The sequence below is a fragment of the Saimiri boliviensis genome, chromosome 19 (genome assembly GCF_048565385.1).
Source record: "Saimiri boliviensis isolate mSaiBol1 chromosome 19, mSaiBol1.pri, whole genome shotgun sequence".
Taxonomy (NCBI): domain Eukaryota; kingdom Metazoa; phylum Chordata; class Mammalia; order Primates; family Cebidae; genus Saimiri; species Saimiri boliviensis.
Genome location: NC_133467.1, coordinates 15,006,837 through 15,034,028, shown reverse-complemented (window position 1 = coordinate 15,034,028; position 27,192 = coordinate 15,006,837). Strand labels below are relative to the sequence as shown.

The following is a 27,192-nucleotide window of genomic DNA, read 5'->3' as shown; positions in this document are numbered from 1 at the left end:
TAAATACTGTGTATGTTTTTCAAATGTAGATTTGTATATTGTTTTAAATTCACCCTAAATATCAATAGTTGAGTTTTTTTGTTTGTTTTTTTTGTTTGTTTGTTTCTGGTCTTTGGCTTTAAGGAACTTTGAAAAAGTAATAGTGGGGCTGGACGCAGTGGCTCATGCCTGTAATCCCAGCACTTTGGGAGGCTGGTATGGGAGGATCACCTGAGGTCAGGAGTTCGAGACCAGCCTGGCCAATATGAAGAAACTCCATCTCTACTGGAAATACAAAAATTAGCTGGGCATGGTGGCTTGCGCTTGTAGTCCCAGCTACTTGGGAGGCTAGGGCAGGAGAATCGCTTGAACCCGGGAGGCAGAGGTTGCAGTGAGCCGATATTGTGCCATTGCATTTTGGTCTGGGGACAGAGCAAGACTCCATCTCAAAATAAATAATAGCAGAGATAAGAGAAATGCAATTTACTACGACGTGTCAATTTGTATCAGCTTTTAGTACTTTTTCTAAATGAGAGGAATTCCTTAAGATTTTCATTCATATGCAGGTCTATACTAGAATTAAGAATCAGCTAGTGTTATCCTTACCCGGTGTTCTGTTAAAGCTTTTCCCAATCTCACTTGCACCTTGTGCTGAAGCCCCAAGCCCCACCCAACTTTTTTTTTTTTTTCTTTCTGTTTCGTTTGATCCCAAGCTCTCGGGTGACAGAGATTTCGTAATGTAAACCATAATACCTTTTGATAATGATCAAAGCATGTTTCCTCCTTATAGAAATACATGTGAACCATACTGTATTAGGGGCATGAATTATGAACAATGACAACTCAACCCTGCCTGACTGACTTCATAGGAGGGCTTTCCCTATATTAGCCCTGCTACCTGCCTTTATTACTACTCTGCCCTAGTCAAGCAGGATAGAACACTTTTTACAGTTCCCATCCCACAGATTTGTCATCTCAGATTATTCCACTCTCATTTGCAACAATGCCAGTTCCATTTTTACTTTTTTTTGAAATGGAGTCTTGCTCTGTTGCCCAGGCTGGAGTGCAATGGCTCGATCTTGGCTCACTGCAACCTCTGCCTCCCAGGTTCAAGTGATTCTCCTGCCTCAGCCTCCTGAGTAACTGGGATTACAGGCGCCTGCCACTGTGCTCGGCTAATTTTTATATTTTTAGTAGAGACGGGCTTTCATCAAGTTGGCCAGGCTGGTCTTGAACTCCTGACCTCCTGATCCACCTGTCTTGGCCTCCCAAAGTGCTGGGATTACAGGCGTAAGCTACTGCACATGGCCCTATTTTTACTTTTAAACCCAACCCAGATCCTTTCCACTCTGTAAATGCCTCGGTTTAATGCAATTATTCTCACCTTTGAATTCATGTAAGAAAAAAATTACTAAATAATTTGGAGCTTGGGAGAGAGATTTGTCATTGTCATATGAAAGGGAAAATAGATATTCATTCCCATCTTCTTAAGGCTATCCCAGTTAGCAAGAGAAGTGAGTTTAATTTTCAACCTTAAATTGAGAATCATGCAGGTTCATCTTTGTACCTGAGTTTTTAAAACTGCATCGGATGTAATGTGAGTAGGGTAGGCAAGATGAGTGTGATTTCTCTTGACTAGATGACGTTCAGTGTTTTAAAAATGTTATTTGTTACTATTCTTGTCAAATAGAAGCAATGTTTCTCTCTGTTAGAAACTAATAGATGGGATTGATGAGGCAGTCTGAGAAGCGCCATCAAACTTAAAAAATATATAGTAAGAGCTTTTCTTTTCCACTACTTTCTTAGGACTTCCTGAGCTAAAGGAGAAAAAAAATATGGTGGATCGTTCAAAACCCCTTCCTACTTCTCTTCAGAATGACTTCATTCCTGAAGAAGTTCTTCTTTCTCTGACCTATGCGGCCAATGCTGGTCCTTGTCCTGAAAACTTACTGCCTCCTAAGAAAATTAAAACTCCGACGGTTAGTATGTACATATATAGAGTAAAGGAGAACATTTTTTTTTGGAATCTGATTCTTTAAGTATTTATTACAAATATATTATATATTCCAAGTAGGCTTAAATTTTTTCAGATTGATTGAGACAGGGTCTTGTTACCATCACCCAGGGTGGAGTGTAGTGGCCTGACTGTTGCTCACTGCAGCCTCTACTACCCTGGCTTGGGTGATCCTCCCACCTCAGCTTCCTGAGTAGCTGGTATTATATAGGTCTGTGCCACCATGCCTGGCTAATTTTTATATTTTTTGTAGGATGGGGTTTGACCATGTTGCCTATGCTGGTCTCAAACTTCTGGGCTCAGGCAATCCACTTGCCTCAGCCTCCCAAAGTGCTGGAATTGTAGGTGTGAGCCAACATGCCTGGCCTTAAATTTTTTTCTTTAAGTAATTTCTTAGATTGAAAACTTGTCTTTTATGTAAATTGTTTCCAAGGCTTGAGTATTTCCATTGACCTGTTTTTATGTGGATTTACTAAAATGATCATTATAACTCTTTTTTTTTTTTTTTTTAAGACAGAGTTCCACTCTGTCACCCAGGCTGGAGTACAGTGACCCCATCTTGGCTCACTGCAACTTCCATCTTCTTGGTGCAAGCAATTCTTATGCCTCAGCCTCCTGAGTAGTTGGGATTATAGGCGCCTGCCACTACGCCAGCTAATTTTTTGTGTTTTTAGTAGAGACAGGGTTTCACTATGTTGGCCAGGCTGGTCTCAAACTCCTGACCTCAGGTAATCTGCCTGCCTCGACCTCTCAAAATACTGGGATTACAGGCATGAGCCACCGTGCCCGGCCAATCTTTACCTCTTAATGTTTTTCACTTACTATAGAATTATTCAGCTTTCAGTCTTTATGCTATCTAATAAGAATTCTGCTCTCTTTTCTTCCTTAGAGTATCCGAGTGCTCTTACTATAAATAAAGTACTTATTCGAAACTATTAATAAATCTCATTTGATTGGAGCGCCCTCTGCTGGGTATTCATGTGTATTTGCTTTTTCCCAGGGCACTCTTCCCCGCCTTGTAGACCATGTCTGGCATCACCCTGTTCGAAGGAATAAATTCAAATACCTGATTGACCATCCCGTCTCCCTCACGGGAGCTGGAAGGTAAAGAAGGAAGAGTGGGGTTAGATGCTGACAAATAGAGTTGTTTTCTCATTTTGTATGATTACCTTGGGAGGGGTAGAATTGGAAAAATCACTTAATCATAGATTATAAAATTTACGGTTTCTTTGAATCAGAATACAATCCAGAAAGACCAAAGACCATCTTTTTGTGTATGATTATTAGGACGGAAATAGGTGCTGGCTTTACATACTTTTGGTTTAAATTTGTTTTTTGCGTGGCTTTGTATGCTTGTCTCTATACTCCCCTATTCCCTATCGGACCCTTGTAAGAGGGACAAGATCCAACAGGCAGAATGCCTCTAGTGCGCCGTCTACCTGTGTGTCTATCTTTTGTGTACATCTTTAGAAGAAGGAACGGGGTAACATAGCTCACAATGTGGAAAACCTTGGAAAACAAAAGTTTAATTTCTGGATCTCTCCAAAGGGAGCGCTTCATCTTTACACTGTTTCAAATCCAGTCAGCAAATGCTGTTGTTTTTGTCTCATTCCTACAAATATTCTAAATGTCAACATTTTCCCTGTGAAGATGTAGACCTGCTAGTTTTCTATGTATTGTTCACTTATCAGTTTACTCCCTGCGTGCCCCTCACTTCAATGTTACTTCTGAAAGAAATGTTTATACTTAACATACTTGAGTAGGTTACTTAGTCTTTCTGAAGTCCCATTTTCTCATATGTAAGAAGGGAATAGTAGGCTTGCCCAGTTTTGTGTGCCTCCCAGGGATATTGTGAAGCACAAATATGATAATGGATGCAAGAGCACTTGTAAAACGGTAATGTGCTGTTTAAGTATAGGTGCTATTACTCAGCTGTGTTTCAGTGCAAGAAAAAGAGGTAGAAACTTGTCCTATTGACTTTTATGTCCTGAGGCTTTATATTTTATTCTCTGCTTCCTTATCATGGTTATAATTATTAGTAGCAATAATTAGTATTATGAGTTGTTTGAAGTGCTTTGAAAGTTAATTAACTATATCTGAATGTGGCAATAAGCTAACATTAAAGTTTTAATGTTGGCCAGGTGCAGTGGCTCATGTCTGTAATCTCAGAACTTTGGGAGGCTGAGGTGGGTGGATCACTTGAGGTCAGGGGTTTGAGACTAGCCTGGGCAACATGGTGAAATCCTGTCACTACAAAAAGTACAAAAATTAGCCAGGCGTGGTGGTGCACGCTTGTAATCCCAGCTACTTGGGAGGCTGAGGCGGGAGACTTGCTTGAACCTAGGAGGTGGAGGTTGCAGTGAGCAGAGATTGTGCCACTGCACTCTAGCCTGGGTGACCCAGCGAGACTCCCTCTCAAAACAAAACAAAATAAAACAAAGCAAAAAATAAAGTTTTAATGTCAAATGACTCAGTTGGAGTTTTTTACGTGTGAAGTCAGGTGGACAGGATACTGTCCCCCTGACCCCACTAAAACATTTTTCACTGTAATCTCAGAACCTGTGAATACATACCTTACCTGGCAAAAGGGACTTTGCAGATATGATAGAGGTTAAGGACACTGAGATGGATCGATTATCCTAGATTGTCAGGGTGGGCCCGGCCTAATCACCTGAATCTTTAAAAGTGGGAAAGGAAGGCGGTCAAGTGGGTCAGAGAGACGAGGAAGGAAGAGCACAGATCGGAAGTGTGAGAGGAGTTCAGCCTGCCATTGCTGGCTTTGCAGATAGAGGGAGGGGAAAAGCAGTCAAGAAATGGATTTGGCTGCTAGAAGCTAGGACTTCTAATGACAGCTCAGCTGTCAACTATCAAGGAAACAGGGCTCACAGTCTACAGCCTTAAGGAATTGAATTGTTAACAACCCAAATGAGCATGGAAATGGATCTTCCTCTAGAGCATCCAGAAAGACACACAGCCCTGCCAACGCCTTGATTTTAGCCCTTTGAGACCCTGTTGGACTTCTGAGCAGTAAGATAATACATTTGTGTTGTTTAAGATACTAAATTTGTGGTTAATTTGTTGTGGCACCAATAGAAAACTAGTGCACGGGTCTGGAGGCCGTGGCCGTTTTGTTTTCTTGGCTGAGACCGGGGCAGTGAGGCGGGCCGGCGCGGCACTACACCGGGCTGCAGACCCACTGCGCGACGAGGCTGCACTGACCTGAAAAAGCGGTCTGGATTTCTGGAGGGCTTGAGATGCTCAGAATGCATTGATGGGGGCGGGGGAGAAGGGCAATACTATTGCTTCCGTTGCTGCTGGTGTGCTATTTTTTACAGGCTGGGGGATTATCATAGATGCAGCTGTTATTTATTCCCCTATGGACGATTTCAACCACTCATACCATGCCTGAGGTGTAGAAGAAACCATTAGCCTTCCTAATCATTAATGCGATATTGAATGGACAAGTCCCAGGTGATAGTTAACAGTGAAGGTTTGTCCGGGTCAAACAGGTGCTGCTGTTTGGCTGTTTATTGGTTTCATGTTGGCCTTTGAATCTCTGATTGCATCTGTGTGGATTATTTTTGGAGGTTATGTTGCTAAAGAAAAAGTTGTGGTATCGCCTGGAATTGCCGTATTTATCCAGAATGCCTTCATCTTTTTTGGAGGACAGGTTTAAGTTTGGTGGCACTGAAGACTTACGGCAGTGAAAACATCTGATTTCCTACAGCACGACTGCCCTGCATGGTTTTTTTTTTTTTTTTGTTTGTTTTTTAACTGCTCACTTCCAATCTTTAGTAATGCCATTTTTTTAAGCTTATTTCTGAGTGTAGTCTCAACTTAAGGTTGCATAATACTAAAATCACAAGAACACCCTGTTTAAACAACAACCAAAAATTTATTGTAGTGTACACTTGATTAACTTATAAAATGTTAAAGGAGACTTTCACATGAATAATTTTTGTCAAATTTTATCATGGTATAATTTGTAAAAAATAAAAAGAAATTACAAAAGAAAAAAAGGAAACTAATGCACGTGTGTACAACTAATAGTATTCATAAAAAGAGTTGGCTGGTCCAAGAACCTCAATCAGCCAGAACCCAGCAGTAAAATATAAAACAACAAAGCAAATATTCTGTGAGTAATATTTTTTGGCAACTCTTTCAGTAGAGTTCAGTGCAGAAAATAAATCAGTCTAGATATTTTAAGCAGGAAAGAATCGAATGCAGAACATTGGATATTCACAAAATTGTTGGAAGGGCTAAAGGAGCTGGTATGAAGTGCCTGTGGGAAAAACTCCCAGAACAGGGTGGAATTGACAACTTTAGATAAAAGAGATATTTAGATATACACGTAACTCAACCAATGATGATTTGCAGAAAAGTTTGAATTATGAGCTCAGTTTAATCTAGAGGCTGAAGAATTAGATGGAGGATTTTTTAAAGTCAAGTAAATAAAATCCAGTGATTATGTTGTGGTTAAGAATCAAAGCTGTAGCCGGGCGCGGTGGCTCAAGCCTGTAATCCCAGCACTTTGGGAGGCCGAGGCGGGTGGATCACGAGGTCGAGAGATCAAGACCATCCTGGTCAATATGGTGAAACCCCGTCTCTACTAAAAATACAAAAAAATTAGCTGGGCATGGTGGCACTTGCCTGTAATCCCAGCTACTCAGGAGGCTGAGGCAGGAGAATTGCCTGAACCCAGGAGGCGGAGGTTGCGGTGAGCCGAGACCGCGCCATTGCACTCCAGCCTGGGTAACAAGAGCGAAAACTCCGCCTCAAAAAAAAAAAAAAAAAAAGAATCAAAGTTGTTTTTTGTTTTTAGATTTTTCAGAAGAGTGGAGGCTGGTGTTTTATCACAGTTTTATGAAGAAAAAACATATCTAATTATTATTATTATTATTTTTTTTTTGAGACGGAGTTTCGCTCTTGTTACCCAGGCTGGAGTGCAATGGCGCGATCTTGGCTCACCGCAACCTCCGCCTCCTGGGTTCAGGCAATTCTCCTGCCTCAGCCTCCTGAGTAACTGGGATTACAGGCATGCGCCACCATGCCCAGCTAATTTTTTGTATTTTTAGTAAAGATGGGGTTTCACCTTGTTGACCAGGATGGTCTCGATCTCTTGACCTCGTGATCCACCCGCCTCGGCCTCCCAAAGTGCTGGGATTACAGGCTTGAGCCACCGCGCCCGGCCTCTAATTATTTTTAATAAAAAAATTTTTCAACAAATAAACAGGCTGCTGCTGCTGCTTTTTTTGTTGTTCGAGATGGAATCTCACTCTGTTACCTAGACTGGAATGCAGTGGTGTGATCTCTGCTCACTGCAACCTCTTCCTCCCTGGTTCAAGCTATTCTCCTCCCTCAGCCTCCTGAGTAGCTGGGATTACAGGCGCATGCCTCCATGCCTGGCTGATTTTTGTATTTTTAGTAGAGATGGAGTTTCACCATATTGGCCAGGCTGGTCTCGAACTCCTGACCTCGTGATCCACCTGACTCAGCCTCCCAAAGTGCTGGGATTATAGGCATGAGCCACTGCGACTGGCAAAACAGGCTTCTTCTAGAAATAAGTAACCTAATCACCTCTTAAAGGTTTCACTTCATAATGATACTATTAAAATGGCAATTATGCTTCCAACACATGAACTTCTAAGGGTCACATTCAAACCATAGCAGTACCCAATACTTTAATGATGTATAGAAACACAAAAGGCTCCTAAAGTGGCTTTTGGAGAAAATTTGAGTGATAATTACCAAATCAATGTATTCTTTACTTTTTAATTTTATTAAAAAAAATTGTTTTTTGAGATGTAGTCTTGCTCTGTTGCCCGGACTGGCATATAGTGCTGCAATCTTGGCTCACTGCAACCTCCCCCTCCCAGGTTCAAGCAATTCTCATGCTTCAGCCTCCTGAGTAGCTGGGATTACAGGCACCCGCTGCCACACCTGGAGAGAAGGTTTTACCGTGTTGGCCAGGCTGGTTTCGAACGTTTGACCTCAGGTGATTTGGCTTCCCAAAATGCTAGGATTATAGGTGTTAGCCTGGCCCCAGTATATTGTTTAGATAATTATGTGTGTGTATATGTGTATAAAATATTGCATGTATAATATATGTATAATTATATAAAATATATAATGTATAACCATATATAATGTATATATACACATATACATAGATGTATATACATGTAATATACATGTATATGTACTATCATGTATATATGTACATATATGTACATATGTATATAATATATAATATAAATATACATACACACATATATATACATGAAGCATTATTTTTAGCTAACAAAACAATTGTAATGGCCGACTTCTTCAGCATTTATTGGGGTGATAGGAACTGCTGATCCATCATCCTGTGAGTAGTTTGTTCAGATCTTTGTGAATATCTAAAACCTGTAAGACGGTGGAACAGAGAAAGAATCCCAAGAATTGGGAAATAAGCTCTAACATTTCTCCCCTAGACATGTCCAAGAGAACCAGAATATGACAGCACAGGACATCAATAGCTTGATGTCTTTTACTATCAATATACCTTTAAAAATAGTTTATTGTCAACGTCATATATTTCAGGATCTTCCTGGGGCACAAGAATTGGCCTGTTGCCACCGAACTCACATGCCACATCAGCTGCCAAATGACATTGCCCTCAAAGCACACCCTCTCCCACCATTTCACAATATTGTAACCATTATGTCATTCTAAAATAATTTAAAATTTCATTTCGTCTGTAAAACCTTTCTAGCTTCTCTTAGAAGAAAGCCCAACCTTTTAAGCATGACTTGCCATGTTTAGTGCTCTAATTTGAGTAATTTTATTCTTCATACTTCAACTATGCGTTCAGTCATCCCTCAGTAAGTCATCCCTCGGTGTATGTGGGGGATTGGTTCTTGGACATCTGCAGATACCAGAATCTGTGTATACTCAATTTCTGCATCAGCCATACATGCGTCAGAAACTCATGTGTATGAAAAGTTGGCACTCTGTATATGAGGGTTTTATATCCGGTGAAAACTGTATTTTCAGTCTGTTTGGTTGAAAAAAATTCATATACAAGCAGACCCACACAGTTCAAGGCTGTGGTGTTCAAGGGCCAACTATACACAATTTTCAGTTCACTGAAGTCACAGTGTGCTGTCCTGTCTCAGGACCTACGCATATGCTCTTGTCTACCTGAAATACTTAGGCCTTTTGGTTGCTTACCTAAATCCAAATCAGTTTTTTGTTCTGTTACTGCCTTCTGAGGTTTTCCCTGACTCCGTCTAAACTGTATTTAGGTGTTGTTATTAGTTGTCCCAATAACACTCTGTTCTCTGTTATAATAGTCTTTATACTTTTCTTTGGTTTGAGAATCTTAACCTCTATATTGAAAGCTCTCCAATGGTAGGGACTATGCCTATTTAAAAAAATAGTTCTATATTCCTTTCATCTAGTGTACTTTATGTCACTTATAATATGGTAAATAAATATTTGCTGAGCAAATTAATGAATTTTAGGCATGTTCATGTACAATCCTAGAACCCAGGGCACCCAAATTTAATAATTTAGGTGTTTTTTTTTGTTTTTTTGTTTTTTTTGAGATGGAGTGTCTCTGTCTCCCAGGCTGGAGTGCAGTGGTGCAATCTTGGCTGACTGCAACCTCTGCCTCCCAGGTTCAAGCGATTCTCCTGCCTCAGCCTCTCAAGTAGTTGGGACTACGGGCATGTGCCACCACACTGAGCTAATTGTTATATTTCTAGTAGAGATGGGGTTTTGCCATATTTGCCAGGGTGGTCTTGAACTCCTGACCTCAAATGATCTGCCCGCCTTTGCCTCCCAAAATGCTGGTACTACAGGCATGAGTCACTGCACCCGGCCTTGAAATTGTAATATTTCTTTATTGTCATTCAACTAGAATCTTTGTTCCATGAGGGTAGGAACTTTTTATTTCCTTTTTTCATTATTAATGTTCTTAGCTCCCAGAATAGTGCCTGGTATGCAGTACATACTGAATTAGTCTTTATTATGTAAACCAGTAAATACATTTGGAGTTTATAGAAGGATAATGGAAAATCATTTCAGGGCACCATTGTGGTGATGAATTAATGCCTATTGTTTTCTGTCTTGGAAATCTTAAAAGAGTCAATGACTCAAGATTCAGTCTCCTTGGAGAGTATGTTGGTCTAACGTAGAGCACTTGCCCCATTCTTGGTCACCAGAGGATTTTTTTCCCCTACTTTTCTTTATTTTGTTTTATTAAACTTCTTATTTTGAAATAATTTAAACACTCACAGAAAAGTTGCAAATGTGATAAACCTTGGAAAATATTTCAGGAAAGTGTGGTAGAAGATAACTGCTAAGAGATTGTTTCACCTGGCAGTGGTGGTGGTAATCATTGTCAGCTTTCTAGAAAATGGTTTCAGAAGAAAGGTATGGGTGGAAGTCAGATTGCAGTACAATTTCAGGAAGTTTGATTTTTAACAGAAAGTAAGCGATGAAGGCTCAATCAATTGATCCATTGATAGATCATAATTACATGACAGCAGCTGGATGTGTTGGCTCATGCCTGTAATCCCAGCACTTTGGGAGGCTGAAGGGGGTGGATCACCTGAGGCCAGGAGTTCGAGACCAGCGTGGCCAACATGGCAAAACCCTATCTATACTAAAAATACAAAAAATTAGCTGAGTGTGGTGGCACGTGTCTGTAATCCCAGCTACATGGGGGGCTTAGGCAAGATAATTGCTTGAACCTGGGAGGTGAAGGTTGCAGTGAGCTGAGATTGTGCCATAGAACTCCAGCCTGGGCAACAGAGTGAGACTCTGTCTCAAATGATAATAATAGTAACAACAACAACAACAACAACAACAACAATAACATACAACGCCCAGGAAATTTTAATGCACTAAATAACAGGAACAACAATATGACAGCAATGCATGGTCAAAAAAAGATTTTTAGAAGGGGAAAAAGTTTGTTATAGATCAAAGGGAATGTTCCAGTAGAGTGGGAGATACACAAAAGTTAGGACTGATGGAATGAGACTCCTGAGGATATGGGCAAAGATGGAATCAAGGACCTAAGTGGAGGGAATAACCATAGGGAAGAGAATATATTTTAAACTGATACTAAAGGAAAGGAAGGAGTTTGTGATAGGAATGAGAAATTTCAGGCGGAGAAGAGAAAGAGTGGGAGGGAACTCATGTTTAATGCCTCAGTCTTAGTAAAGCGTTGGGTAAGGAGATCAGTTTTGCTGACACAAAGGACCATCTTACCCATTCAAAGGATATGTGTATATCTTACCTGCTGTTATGTGCCATCCAGATAGAAAATTTATTTTGTAAATATGTTTTTCTTGCTTTTTAGGGATATTTCTTTTCTGTATAATGTTAAATATGCCAAAGGACAGACTAAGGAGAAAGCAGTTTGTCCCCCGCATTTGGCCCCTTCATTGCAGTCACATGATGGTGTCATTGTACCCCATAAGGTAAATAAAGTATTTGACAAATAATCTTTTCTCCCAATATACTTTTAAAACTTATTTCTCCAAAATATAAAACAATATCATACTGTAACAACCTGCATTGCTCACCAATCTTAATAGCATTTTCAAATTATTTCTTAAAATGGGAAAAGGGTATTTAGCAGGAAAAGATGAAAATACCTTCTTTTAAGCCATTTTCCAAACAACAGTTAATCTGTTTTAATCTAAAAAACACAGTGTGGGAGATTTGATTGTTTTTCCCCAGAAATGCACATATGAAGTTGTAGGATTCTTATCTTTTGTATCTTGCTAAGTTGAATTTTAAATTCTCTGCTTAATTTAAAGGAAAAGAATCAATAAACTTCTGAATATATGGGACACATGTAACTAATACTAGAACCAAGGTTATTGTTTAATTCATGGTTATTTTAGGAATGTGTGCTCTGCTTAGTTTTCGTCATTTGCTATGATCCACATTACTGAAAATATTGTTATTTCTGCAGTCAAAATTTCTTAACTTAAAATAGTATCTCTTTGGGTTAGGAATTAGGACTTGTGCAAGTGAATTTTTTCATCTATTAATATTTTCATTCTTTTCTTTTGCTTTGCTTTGCTTTTAAGCCAAAGAGACTAACAGATACTTTGATTCCTGAAGAATTTCATATTGTGTCAAGTACAGGAGTTTCAGGTTTGGAGTGTTATGATGAGTGAGTATTATGATATGTAAAGAATACCGGGCCGGGCGCGGTGGCTCAAGCCTGTAATCCCAGCACTTTGGGAGGCCGAGGCGGGTGGATCACGAGGTCAAGAGATCGAGACCATCCTGGTCAACATGGTGAAACCCCATCTCTACTAAAAATACAAAAAATTAGCTGGGCATGGTGGCGCGTGCCTGTAATCCCAGCTACTCAGGAGGCTGAGGCAGGAGAATTGCCTGAACCCAGGAGGCGGAGGTTGCGGTGAGCTGAGATCGGGCCATTGCACTCCAGCCTGGGTAACAAGAGCAAAACTCCGTCTCAAAAAAAAAAAAAAAAAAAAAAAAAAAAGAATACCTAGCTGGGCACAGTGACTCACACCTGTAATCCCAGCCCTTTGGGAGACTGAAGCGGCCAGATCATCTGAGGTCAGAAGTTCAAGATCAACCTGGCTAACATGGTGAAACCCTGTCTCTACTAAAAATACAAAAAAATTAGCCGGGTGTAGTGACAGGTGCCTGTAATCCCAGCTACTAGGGAGACTGAGGCAGGAGAATCACTTGAACCCGGGAGGCAGAGGTTGCAGTGATCCAGCCTTGACAACAAGATCAAAACTCCATCTTGGCCAGGCGCGGTGGCTCAAGCCTGTAATCCCAGCACTTTGGGAGGCCGAGGCGGGTGGATCACGAGGTCAAGAGATCAAGACCATCCTGGTCAACATGGTGAAACCCCGTCTCTACTAACAATACAAAAAATTAGCTGGGCATGGTGGCGTGTGCCTGTAATCCCAGCTACTCAGGAGGCTGAGGCATGAGAATTGCCTGAACCCAGGAGGCGGAGGTTGCGGTGAGCCGAGATCGCGCCATTGCACTCCAGCCTGGGCAACAAGAGCGAAACTCTGTCTCAAAACAAACAAACAAACAAACAAAAAAAAACTCCATCTCAAAAAAAAAGAATACCTGACAAGTTGAACTTTTTGCTCCTTCCCATGCATAGAAGAACCTGAGAATAGTATACTCATATTTCTAAGCAATATATGAACTGAAATGAGGAAACATTAAGTCAGCCATCCTAATACAATTAAGAAAGATACAAATTAAGTATTAAAAGAGTTTGGGATGTTAGTGATTAAACAATTATTCATATTTTTTCCTGCTGTTTAATTTTGAACTTTTTAAAAAATGGGACTTTGTTTTCAATATATGACTATGCTCTTTAGGAATTATTTTGAACAATGATCATGGAGACAAAGGAAAGTAGCCCTCGAGCCTGCATCTCATAATGCACACTCCAGGGCTTGGCTCCTCATTGCAGACTAATCATCCTGTCACCTTTGATTTCTATTTATAGGATTGAAAATGGGATCTTTCTTTTATTTTCTGAAATAACACTTGAATGTTTTATAGTTTAGAAAACTAGAACTTTGGACTAAGGTTTTATAATAAAATATGTGGAGGCTGTTACTCTTTTGATATTGTCTTTCCAATATGTATGTTATAATATATTGCGTTTCATTGTGATGGTATGTTTCAGAACAATATTTTGCCCAAGAGAATTAAATGGAATGCATTTTTTGGTAACCTTTTATTTTTATGTAACTCCAGACACAAAAAGTTGCAAAAATGGGAAAAGGAATGCCTATATACCCTCTGTCCTGAGTCACTGGTTGTTTATACTTGGTCTCATTTGTTCTTATACACATATAAGCATGCATATACATGCACATAGTTTCAAACTATTTAAGAGTAAGTAATCAAATTCTTCTACCACCAGATACTTTAGTATGTATTTCCTAACAACTCATTAGTTATAGATCTTTTTTTTTTTTGAGACGGAGTTTCACTCTTGTTACCCAGGCTGGAGTGCAATGGCGTGATCTCGGCTCACCGCAACCTCTGCCTCCTGGGTTCAGGCGATTCTCCTGCCTCAGCCTCCTGAGTAGCTGGGATTACAGGCACGTGCCACCATGCCCAGCTAATTTTTTGTATTTTTTAGTAGAGACGGGGTTTCACCATGTTGACCAGGATGGTCTCGATCTTTTGACCTCGTGATCCACCCGCCTCAGCCTCCCAAAGTGCTGGGATTACAGGCTTGAGCCACCGCGCCCGGCAGTTATAGATCTTTTGATGAAAAAAAATTTTTTTTTTGAGGTGAAGTCTCACTTTGTCACCTAGGCTGGAGTGAAGTGGCATGATCTCTGCTCACTGCAACCTCTGCCCCTTGGGTTGAAGCAATTCTCATGCCTCAGCTTCTCGAGAAGATGGGACTACAGATGCCTGACACCACGCCTGGCTAATTTTTGTATTTATAGTAGAGATGGGCTTTTGCCCTGTTGGCTAGGCTGGTCTCGAACTCCTGCCCTCTGGTGATCCACCCACCTTGGCCTCCCAAAGTGCTGGGATTACAGGCATGAGCCACTGTACCAGGCCTTGATGAATTTCATAATATCTTCTGTATGATCATTTCTTCTGTCAATTTGTTAGTTGGCATTTTACCATATGGAATAATAGATTTCCATTTTATTTGATGGATTTTAATTCTTTGAGACCGAGTCTTTTTTTTTTTTTTTTTTTTTTTTTGAGACGGAGTTTCGCTCTTGTTACCCAGGCTGGAGTGCAATGGCGTGGTCTCGGCTCACCACAACCTCTGCCTCCTGGGTTCAGGCAATTCTCCTGCCTCAGCCTCCTGAGTAGCTGGGATTACAGGCACGCACCACCATGCCCAGCTAACTTTTTGTATTTTTAGTAGAGATGGGGTTTCACCATGTTCACCAGGATGGTCTCAATCTCTTGACCTTGTCATCCACCCGCCTCGGCCTCCCAAAGTGCTGGGATTACAGGCTTGAGCCACCGTGCCCGGCCCTGATGGATTTTAATTCTTTATTATCGCTTTTATTTTATTTTATTTTTAAAAAATTTTTTAGTGTTTTTTTTGAGACAGGGTCTTGCTCTGTTGCCCAGGCTGGAGTGCAGTGGCATGATCTTGGCTTACTGCAACCTCAGCTTCCTAGGTTCAAGCAATTCTCCTACCCCAGCCTCCCAAGTAGCTGGGATTACAGGCACCCATCACCACACCTGGCTAATTCTTTGTATTTTTAGTAGGGACAGGGTTTCACCATGTTGGCCAGGCTGGTTTCGAACTCCTGACTGCAAGTGATCCTCCTGCCTCAGCCTCCCAAAGTGTTAGGATTACAGGTGTGAGCCACTGTGCCTAGCCCATTAGTTTGAGGGTCAGATTTTTCCAGATTTGGCCAATGGCCAAAGGTGGCTCCTTTGAGCAGTCTCTTGTGTTCTTTGGACATGTCCTTATGATTATTTGAGCACTTATTTTCTGACTTGATAAGGCTCCCAGGTTCATCTTGTATTTTCCAACTCCAGCCCTGGAATGAGTGGTCAGTCACTTCTCCAAGGAGTTCTGATTCCTTTTACTGGAGGATGGTACTTAGAAACCAAGATTCTGGGGGTTAGTTGTGCTAATTGATGAACAGGCCAGAAAATTTTCTTAAAATAACATTTACCTATCTCATTTATTGTAGCAAGTACACTACTCTCCTCACGGATAGTGAAAACAGACTCTTGCTCTTCCCATCCATGTAAGTACAGTTTATTTTCTAAAGTGTTTCGCAGAATAAGGGTATACATATATATTTCTTGGTACTTTGTTAAACAAAATTATTAAAATTATAGCAGAAATCCAAGATAATAATTTCCTACAATTTCATCATCTAATCAGTGTTTTCATGTTTCCAATTGTATATTCAATGTTTATGTATTTTGTCTAATTGCATATTCAATTTTTCATATTTACATATATAGCATAATATTTAAATGCTATAAAGTACTTTTATATTCTGTGTTTAACTATTAGTATTTCTATAGTTTTTTTTTTCCTTTCCTTTGTCCCTTTTCTTCTCTTACTTTGTGAGGTAACCAGTGTTAAAAGTTTAATGTTTATTTCCTCACATTCTTTATTTTTCTATGTTCTTGCATTCCTATGTGATAGCATATAGAATTTTGGGGTTGGAAGCATTATTTTCTTTTATGAAAAAGAGAATCATACTATTTGGATTTTCTTGCTTATTTCTACTATATTACTGATCTCCCAGTAGATTAATAGATACAGGTCTAATGCTTAAAATGCCGTTAATATCCCAGAGGGTATATATATTCTCTTTACACATATTATATTCTTTTGCCATTTGAGAATTGCCTATTGCAATGTTAATTACATAAATCTGCCACCTTAATTTTTTAGGAAACCTAATAAAAGAGTAGAAGTGGCCAAGCTGAATGATGTGATGGATACTATGCTAGAGAGGGCTGGTGTGGAAAATCAGGAATATACAGGACCAACCAAGGTAATTGCAAAGATGAATGCAACCTGGTGGCTAAGAGCATGCCCTCTGGAGACGGACTGCCTAGGTTAGAATTCTGACTCTGCCATGTGTTAGCTGGTGGCCTTGGACAAGTCATTTAATGAATTTGTACCTCAGTTTCCTCATTTCAACATTAGAGATAATAATATCATCTACCTCATAGGGTTTTTGTGGAGATGAAATGACTTGATAAATGTAAAGGGTTTAGAACATTTCCTGGCATGTGGTAGATACTGTATAATTAATTGTTAGTATTATTATTCCACCAAACATAAGGGATCATTGATTGTAAGACCCGGCCACCACTTGTAATTATTATTTTCTACTTAAGAAAGAACTCTTTTAGTCTTATATAGAGACTTTTTTCTTTGTCAGGGCTATTTCCTTTTTGTTTTTTATATTTTATTTGTTTAGAATTTGAAACGTAAAGAAAAACTTCAATACAAGACACTGCTATGTAAGCTTTACCTAGATTCTCCAGCCAGTTATTTATATTGTGCCCTGTTTGCTTTATCATTCTCTCTCCTCTCTGTCTACGCATGCATCGTTTCATTCTGAACCATTTTAGAGTGAGTTAGAGACATGCCTCATGAGCACCCAGATGTTTTGGGACATATTTCCTATAAACAAGGACATTCTCTTATATATCCATAATGTAGTTATCAGGAAATTTAATGTTGATATGATAATATTCTTTAACATAGACCACATTTAAATTTTATATTTTATCAATTGTCTCTATAAATGGCTTTTAAAAATAGCTATTTTTTTCTTCCTAGTCCAGAATTCGAGGATCACACAGTTCTTCTAGTTGTCATGCTTCTTTCATTCTTTTTTTTTTTTTTTTTTTTTTTTTTTTGAGACGGAGTCTCACTCTTGTTGCTCAGACTGGAGGGCAATGGTGTGATCTTAGCTTACTGCAACCTCCACCTCTGGGTTCAAGTGATTCTCCTTCCTGCCTCAGCCTCCGGAGTAGCAGGGATTGCAGGTGCCTGTCACCACGCCCCACTAAGTTTTTTTTTTTTTTAATTTTTAGTAGAGATGGGGTTTCTCCGTGTTGGCCAGGCTGGTCTTGAACTCCTGACCTCAGACAATCTGCTCACCTCAGCCTCCCAAAGTGCTGGGATTACAGGTGTGAGCCACTGCTCCTGGCCAGTTGTCATGTTTCTTTAGACAAGTTTAATCTGAAACAGTTTCTCAGACTTTCTTTGTTTTTCTTGACCCTGTTATTTTGAAGAACACAAGCCAGTTATTCTGCAGAATGTTCCTCAATTTTGGTTTGTCAGATGTATAGTCATGATTTTAGATTGAGGTTTTGTATTTTTGGCAGGTACAACGTAGAAGTGATATTGTGACCTTTTCAGTGCATCAGTAAAATGTTTTTACAGATAAGACTGTAGTAAGTACCGATTATGTTACTTACCTCTGACAGATGCATAGATTGCTACATGTATTGAAGAAGAAACAGACCATTTACAACATGATATTTCATAACACGATATTGTGACCTTTTCAGTGCGTCAGATAAAGAGGCACATGATTAAACCAAAAAAATTTTTTTGAGACAAATCTCACTCTGTCACCCAGGCTGGAGTACAGTGGTGTGATCGCTGGTCATTACAGCCACAACCTCCCACCTTGACCTCCTGAGTAGGTGGGACTACAGGTGTGTGCCACCATGCCCAGCTAATTTTTATATTTTTTGTACAGACAAGGTCTCACTGTATTGCCTGGCTGGTCTGAAACTCCTCAAACAATATGCCCACTTTGGCCTCCCAAAGTGTTGGGATTACAGGTGTAAGCCACTGCACCTGGCCAGAGCAACTTTTAAAAATCAAATATCACTTTTGTATATATATATATAAATGAAAATGTAAGTAAAATAAATGAATCAAGGTATTTCTAAAACCTATTTACATTCAGAGTGACAACCTCCTAAAATGTTTTTTACTGATAGGACTGTAATAAGTACTGACTATGTTATTTACCTTCTGATAGATGCACAAACTGCTACATATATTGAAGAAGGAACAGACCATTTACAATATGATATTTCATGAACTTATTCGACAAGTCACTGTGGACTGTGCAGACAGAGGAGAACTTTTGTCTAAAGTCAGGTTAGTGCTATTATTGGAATAGTCATTTCCTTTTGATTTTTTTCCTTCTTTTTTTTTTAACCACTGAGATGTGTTTTGTATTCACACCTTTTGATTTTTATATTAGATTTGTCTTTATTTCTACTTTTGAGAATACCAGAAAAGTACACTTCTCTATTCTGCTGAAAAGAAATAATCTAATTGCATTTTTTTTCTTTTTTGTTAATATATGGAAAGGGTCTATAGCTTACTTTTTTTTTTTTTTTTTTTTTGAGATGGAGTTTCGCTCTTGTTACCCAGGCTGGAGTGCAATGGCGCGATCTCGGCTCACCGCAACCTCTGCCTCCTGGGTTCAGGCAATTCTTCTGCCTCAGCCTCCTGAGTAGCTGGGATTACAGGCACGCGCCACCATGTCCAGCTAATTTTTTTGGATTTTTTAGTAGAGACGGGATTTCACCATGTTGACCAGGGTGGTCTCGATCTCTTGACTTTCTGATCCACCCGCCTCGGCCTCCCAAAGTACTGGGATTACAGGCTTGAGCCACCGCGCCTGGCTTTTTTTTTTTTGAGACAGATTCTCACTGTGTTGCCCAGGCTGGAATGCAGTGGCACAATCTTGGCTCACTGTAGCCTCTACCTCCTGATCTCAAATGATCCTCCTGCCTCAGCCTCCCAAGTAGTTGGGACTAACAGGCATGTGCTCCCATGCTCAGCTAATTTTTTTTTTTTTTTTTTTTGAGACAGAATCGCACTCTGTCACCCAGGCTGGAATGCAGTGGTACAATCTCGACTCACTGCAACCTTTGCCTCCTGGGTTAAAGCAATTCTCCTGCCTCAGCCTCCCAAGTAGCTGGGATTACAGGAACCTGCCACTACGCCTAGCTAATTTTTGTATTTTTAGTAAAGATGGGGTTTCACCATGTTGGCCAGGCTGGTCTGAACCTCCTGACCTGAGGTGATCCACCTGCTTTTGCCTCCTGTCCTCAGGTGATCCACCCACCTTGGCCTCTTGAATGCTGGGATTATAGGCATGAGCCACTGCACCTGGCCTAATTTGTGTATTTTTAATAGAGACGGGGTTTCACTATGTTACCTAGGCTGGTCTTGAACTGCTGGACTCAAGTGATCCACCCACCTTGGCCTCCCAAAGCAGTGAGATTATGGGCGTGAGCCAGTGCTACCAGCCACATTTTTATTATATTCTATGTAGTAAAAATATAGTAATTGAGAACTCTTTTAAAATTTGTTTTGAGATGTTTCACACCATATTCTGTTATGATTAGAAAATAGTGGGAAAAGTATACGATCTGGAATCAAGCTGATTTTGTTTCAAATGTTTATCTAGGTGTGTGACCTTGGTAAAAATCTCAGCCTTAGTTTTCTCATACGTAAATGAAGGTAATAGCATCTGTGAAAGCTTTTGTCTGTTCATTCATAAAGCACCGTTAATTTATTGAGTATCTAGTCTGTGCCAGGCATTGAGATGTGTCACAGGGTTGAGATGCGGTTTTATTTTTATTTTTTGAGACAGGGTTTTGCTCTGTCACTCAGGCTGGCGTACAGTGGTGTAATCGTGGGTCACTGCAGCCTCAATCTCCTGAGCTCAAGTGACCCTCCCACATCAGCCCGTTGAATAGCTGGGACTGTAGGCACATGTCTCCCTACCTGGCTCATGTTTTAGTAGGAATGAGGTCGCGCTATGTTGCCCAAGCTGGTCTCAAACTCTTGAGCTCAAGCAATTTTGTCAAATACTGCTGTGTCTACTGAAATTATCGTGTTGTTTTTGTCCTTTGTCATTCAGGCATAATGCTTTGACTGTTTTTTTGTATATTAATCCAACCTTGCATTCCTCTGCTAAATCCCATTTGGCATTAGCATGTACAGTCTTCCCTTCCCTATGTATGGAGGATTGATTCCAGGACTCCCTCCCTCCCCCGACCCAGATACTAAAGTCCGTGGATGCCCAAGTCCCTTATACAAAATGGTGTAGTATTGGTATATAACCTATGTACATCCCCTGGTGTACTATAAATCACCTCCACATTACTTACGATATCTAATGCCATGTAAGTAGTTGCTATACTGTCTTGTTTAGGGACTAATGACAAGGAAAAAAGTCTGTACATATTTAGTACAGACATGACTGTTCTTTTTTTTTTAAGCGATGGGGTCTTGCTCTGCTGTCAGTGTTGGAGTGCTGCACATAAACAAAGCTCACTGCATCCTCAACTTCCTGGGCTCAAACTGTCCTTCCCCCTCAGTCTGCTGAGTAGCTGGGACTGCAGACATGCTCCAAGATGACTGGCTAATTTTTCATTTTTATTTTTTGCAGGGACAGTGGTCTTAGTATGTCGCCTAGGCTGTCTTTCAGCCTAGACCAGCCTAGGCAACATAGTAAAACCCTGTGATCCTCCTTGGCCTCCCAAAGTACTGGCTCCCATTGTGTTTGTCCCCCGCCACCAACATTTTTTTTTCTTCAATATTTTCAATCTGTGATTGGTTGAATCCAGGGATGCAGAACCCACAGATATGGAGGGCCAACTATATATTCTTTTTTTTTTTTTTTTTTTGAGATGGAATCATGCTCTGTTGCCCAGGCTGGAGTGCAGTGGCACAGTCTTAGCTCACTGCAGCTTCTGCCTCCCAGGTTCAAGCGATGCTCCTGCCTCAGCCTCCTGGGCTGGGATTACAGGCATGCGTCATCACGCCCAGCTATTTTTCATATTTTTAGTAGAGACGGGGTTTCACCACATTGGCCAGGCTGGTCTTGAACTCCTGACCTCAGGTGATCCACCTGTCTCGGCCTCCCAAAGTGCTGGGATTATAGGCATGAGCCACTGTGCCTGGCCTGTATATTTCTTTTCATATGTTGCTGGTATGATTTGCTAGTATTTTGCTGAGAATTTTTACATCTGCATTCATAAGGAGCTATGGTTTTTAGCCTTCTTTTCTTGTGATGTCTTTATCTGGTTTTGGTGTTAGAATAATACTGGCTTCAGAGAATGTATTAGAAAGTATACTGTCCTTTTCAATTTTTGTATAGTCTTGTTGTTTCTTTTTTAATGTTTGGCTGTGTTCACCAGTAAGGCTATTTGGATCCAGAATTTTCTTTTCTTGAGGGGTTTTAATTACAAATTCCATTTTTTTATATATTCAGGTTATCTAGTCTGTCTTGAGTGAGTTTTGGTCGTTTGCATCTTTCTAGAAATGTGTTCATTTCATCTACGTTGTGGAATTTGTTAGTATATAAAGCTGTTCATAATATTCTCTTATTATTTTTAAAATATTCATGGAATCTGAGGTAATGTTGCCTGTCTCAATCCTAATATTTGTAGTTTGTGTCTCCTTTTTTGTTTTGTTGTCTTGATGAATCTAGCTAGACTTGTATGAGTTTTACTGATCTTGAAAAAAACCAGCTTTTGGTCCAGTGTGATATTCTCTATTGTTTTTCAGTTTTCTATTTCATTGATTTAAGCCTTGATTTCTTTTCTTTCCTTTCCTTTCCCTCCCTGTCTCCCTTTCTTTCTTTCTTCCTTCCCTCCCTCCCTCCCACCTGCCTGCTTGCTTGCTTTGGTTTTCATTTGCTCTAGTTTTTCTGGTTTCTAAGGTGGAAGTTGTCATTATGCAATCTTCTTCTAATATAGGCAGTTAGTGTTGTGAATTTCTTTGTAAGTACCACATTTTATTTTAGCCATATTGTCTTGGGTGAGTACAGTGAGACCCGATGCAGATCAAGAGAAAGAACCCAGAAAGAGTTTTATAGTTTTGTAATACTCACAGCTCCCTGGGGAGAAGCAGCATGCCATACAGGGCCATTCAGGGGAGACACTAAGTCAGTCATGAGGTAAAGAGAGGGAGGGCACCTGTGGGTAGGCACCTCTGTTGTGGTTTCCCTGGAAAGGAATAGGTGAGGTAGGGTAAATAGGCCTAGGATTGGATTGTTTGTATAATTTCACTGGGGACTGCATCATAGGGGTTGTCCCTGGTTGTTTGGTACCCGGCCTTGGGGCAGTAAGAGGATTTTTGAAAGATATTTTTGCCTGATATAGAGAATTTTTAAATTTAGCACTTTAAATATGCCGTTGCCCTACTCTCTTCTCATTTGCATTGTTTCCAATCAGAAATCTGCTGCCATTTTTGTCTTTATTTCTCCAGACGTAATGTGTCTTTTTCCTGGAGCTGATCTTAGGATTTTTTCTTTACCATTGCTTTTGAGCAATTTCACTGTGCTATGCCTTGGTGTAGTTTTCTTCATGTTTCTTGTGCTTGGTGCTTATTAAGCATTTTGATCTGTGGATTTACAGTTTTCATCAAATACGGAAATTTTTTGGCTATTTCTTTAAGTGCTTTTTTCTGTCCCCCAACGCCTTTTGAGGGAATTTGTTTACACATATATTAGGCCGCTACTACCGAAGTTGTCTTACAGATCACTGATGGTAACACATCTTTGCTCTTTTCTATTTGTGTTCATTTTGGATAGTTTCTATCGCTAGTATCTTCAAATTTCATTAATCTTTTTTCCTATAATATCTAATCTGCTTTTAATCCTATCTAATTATTATTACTATTTTTTTTTTTTTTTTTGACTTGGAATCTTGCTCTGTTACCCAGGCTGGAGTGCAGTGGCACCATCTTGGCGTATTACAGCCTCATCCTCCTGGGCTCAAGTGATCCTCCTACCTCAGCCTCCTAAGTAGCTGACTACAAGTGTGTGCCACCACACCCAGCTAATTTTTTTGTATATATATTTTTTGAGATGGAGTTTTGGAATGCAATGGCGTGATCTTGGCTCACTGCAACCTCTGCCTCCTGGGTTCAAGCGATCCTCCTGTCTCAGACTCCCAAGTAGCTGGGATTACAGGCATGCGCCACCATGCCTGGCTAATTTTGTATTTTTCGTAGAGATGGGGTTTTTCCTTGTTAGTCAGGCTGGTCTCGAACTCCCAACCTCAGGTGATCTGCCCACCTTAGCCTCTCAAAGTGCTGGGATTACGGGCATGAGCCACCACACCTGACCCTAATTTTTTATATCTCTTTGTATAGACAGGATCTCACTTTAATCCTATCTAGTACATATTTTCATCTCAGATATTTTAGCTTTCATCTCTAGAAGGTCAAGTGATCTGCCCACCTCAGCCTCCTAGGGTGCTGGGATTATATGTGTGAGCTACCATGCCCGGCCTCCCTTAAGAGTTCATGTGAGCTACCATGCTGGGCCTCCCTTAAGAGTTCTATTGGGTTGTTTCCACATCTGTCTCATCATATATAATAATTTTATTGCTTATTCATTTTTAGATTTTTTTTTGAGACAGTTTCATTCTTGTCACCCAGGCTAGAGTGCAGTGGCATAATCTCAGTTCACTGTAACCTCTGCCTCCCATGTTCAAGCGATTCTCCTGCCTCAGCCTCCTGAGTATGTGGGATTATGGGCATGTACCACTACGCCTGGCTAATTTTGTGTTTTTAGTAGAGATGGGATTTCACCATGTTGGCCACGCTGATCTTAAACTCCTAATCTCAGGTGATCTGCCCACCTCAGCCTCCCAAAATGCTGGGATTATAGGTGTGACCCACTGCGCCCAGCCCATTTTTAGATTCTATCTTTTATTTCTCAAACATTTCATGCATAGTCTTATATTCTAGTTCTGATAACTAGTAAATGAATACTTTTCCTATCTAAATCTGCTCTTGGTTTTTTCTTCTGAGACTCATTCATGATGGTTTATTTACATTAACATTTTGCAGTCTTTGTTTGTGGAGCTAATATTTGGCTGACTTTAGCCAAGGGATCCTCAGGACATGAACAGAAGCGGCTTTCCGGAAAAGATGATTTGCCTGTGCTCCCTTCTGGAATCTGGGATTCATGCAGTAGTTCTACACTTGCCCATGTTTCCCACTTTGCAGTGAGCCCAAGGCTTCGTTGCCGGTTCTCAGTGTTGGTGTTTTTCCTGGAGACAACCCTGACCTTGGGTTTGCTGACTGCTTACAACTCCCACTCCATTCTAACTTATTGTTTTTTGTTTGTTCTTTTTGTTTTTCATCCCTAGAGACTTCTGTTTCTTCCTGTAAGCTCAATAATGCTTCAAAAAGTATGCTCTCTTATGGATCTAGTTGGTAGATTGTACATACTAGATTGTAACAGGAAGGTCCTTCAGAGTATTTAGTTCCTATATTGTCAGGAAGTGGAAGTCCTAAAGATGATGTTTTTTAAATTGATACTTTCTAGTATATGAGCTGCGTCTTGAGGTGATAAACTCCCTGTCACTTTCAGCCTTAAAGCAAGGGCTGGATAATTCTATCAGTGGAATTAAAGATTAAATAAATAAAATTTAAAAACACAAGGTCTTATTTTTGTTTTACATTTCACGTATGATATTCCAAATCACCAGGGCTCTGGTTATAATGATCTATAATTGCTCACTCACTTGTATGGCATGGCAGGAGACCATAGCCTAGATTTCCTTTTTTTCCCCTATATTGTTCATCTCACCTGTCTTTTGGAATGTATGTTTATTATTTCATTCCCTAACATTACTTTCTCTCTTGCATATTTTCTGTCTTTTTTTCCTTTCTTTCTGTATGATAGCTTATTTCTCTTATTTTATTTCTTTCAATAGCTTTGGGAGCTATTGAAAGCTCCATGGATACATTGAGAAGTTTTTGGTTTTTGGGTACATGGATAAGTTCCTCAGTAGTGATTTCTGACGTTTTGGTGTAGCCGTGATATGGTTTGGCTGTGTCCCCACCCAAATCTCATCTTGAATTGTAGTTGCCATAATCTCCACGTGTTGTGGGAGGGACCAGGTAGAGATGGTTAGTCATGAAGACGGTTTCCCCGATTCTGTTCTTGTGATAGTGAGTTAATTCTCATGAGATCTGATGGTTTTATTTATTTGTTTATTAATTTATTTTTGAGATTGAGTCTCACTCTGTTGTCCAGGCTGGAGTGTAGTGGCGCAATCTCAGCTCACTGCCACCTCTGTCTCCTGGGTGATTCTCCTGCCTCAGCCTCCCAGTAGCTGGGATTACAGGCATGCACTACCATGACCAGCTAATTTTTGTATTTTTAGTAGAGACAGGGTTTTACCATATTGGCCAGGCTGGCCTCAAACTCCTGACCTCAGGCGATCCGCCTGTCTTGGCCTCCCAAAGTGCTGGGATAATAGGTGCGAGTCACTGTGCCTGGCCAGAGATCTGCTGGTTTTATAAGGGCTTCTTTCTTTGCTGGGTTTTCATTTTTCTCCTTCCTGCCACTGTGTTAAGGACATGTTTGCTTTCCTTTCTGCCATGATTGTAAGTTTCCTGAGGCTTCCCAAGCTCTGTGGAGCTGTGAGTCAATTAAATCTCTTTCCTTTGTAATTTACTCAGTCTTGGGTATATCCTTATAGCAGTGTGAGAATGGACTAATACAACTGATCACCTGCTGAGCAGTGTACACTGTACCCAATATGTAGTCTTTTATTCCTCACCCCCCTCCCAACCTTCCCCCTCAGTTGCCAGAGTCTATTATATCATTCTTATGTCTTTGCATCCTCATAGCTTAGCTCCCACTTTTAAGTGAGAACATACGATATTTGGTTTTCTATTCCTGAGTTACTTCACTTAGAAGAATGGTCTCGTCATCCTGGCTAACATGGTGAAATCCTGTCTCCACTAAAAATACAAAAAATTAGCCCAGCGTGGTGGCACGTACCTGTAGTCCCAGCTACTCTGGAGGCTGAGGCTGGAGAATTGCTTGAACCTGGGAGGTGGAGGTTGCAATGAGCTGAGATTGCACTGCTGCACTCCAGCCTGGGTGACACAGAGAGACTAGGTCTCAAAAAAAAAAAAAGAATAATGGTCTCAAATTCCATCCAAGTTGCTGCAAATGCCATTATTTCATTTTATTTTATAGCTATTCTGTAGTGTGTATATACCATATTTTCTTTATCCACTTGTTGATTGATGGACATTTAGGTTGGTTTCATATTTTTGTAGTTGCAAATTGTGCTACTGTAGACATGCATGTGACTTTTTCATATAATGACTTATTTTCCTTTGGGCAGATACCCAGTAGTAGGATTGCTAGATCAAATGATAGCTCTACTTTTAGTTCTTTAAGGAATCTCCATACTGTCTTCCATAGTAGTTGTACTAGTTTACATTCCTACCTGCAGTGTAAAAGTGTTGTCTTTTCACTACATCCATGCTGACATTTATTATTTTTTTATTTTTAGAATTATGGCCATTCTTGCAGGAGTAAGGTGATATCTCACTGTGGTTTTAAATTGCATTTTCCTGATAATTAGTGCTGTTGAGCATTTTTTCATGTTTGTTGGCTGTTTGTATATCTTCTTTTGAGGTCTGTCTATTAATGTCCTTTGCCCACTTTTTGGTGAAATTATTATTTTTTTCTTGCTGATTTGTTGGAATTCATTGTAGATTCTGGGTACCAGTTCTTCGCCTATTGCATAGTTTATGAGTATTGTCTCCCTCTCTGTGGGTTGTCTGTTTACTCTGCTGATGATTTCTTTTGCTGTGCAGAAGAAGCTTTTTAGTTTAATTACGTCCCATCTGT

General features: G+C 40.1%; 1 protein-coding gene and 1 pseudogene across 1 annotated transcript in view; both read left to right on the top strand.

Annotated features, from left to right (window-relative positions):
- AXDND1 (axonemal dynein light chain domain containing 1) overlaps positions 1–27,192 on the top strand; it is a 109,028-nt gene that overhangs the window by 1,311 nt on the left and 80,525 nt on the right. The window contains exons 3-9 of the mRNA XM_074390165.1: positions 1,786–1,958; positions 2,994–3,097; positions 11,349–11,469; positions 12,088–12,173; positions 15,697–15,753; positions 16,416–16,518; positions 18,535–18,656. Of these exons, the coding sequence (XP_074246266.1) occupies positions 1,786–1,958; positions 2,994–3,097; positions 11,349–11,469; positions 12,088–12,173; positions 15,697–15,753; positions 16,416–16,518; positions 18,535–18,656 (766 nt within the window). The remainder of the gene's footprint in view (positions 1–1,785; positions 1,959–2,993; positions 3,098–11,348; positions 11,470–12,087; positions 12,174–15,696; positions 15,754–16,415; positions 16,519–18,534; positions 18,657–27,192) is intronic.
- Positions 3,893–5,700, top strand: LOC104650952 (transmembrane protein 50A pseudogene; annotated as a pseudogene).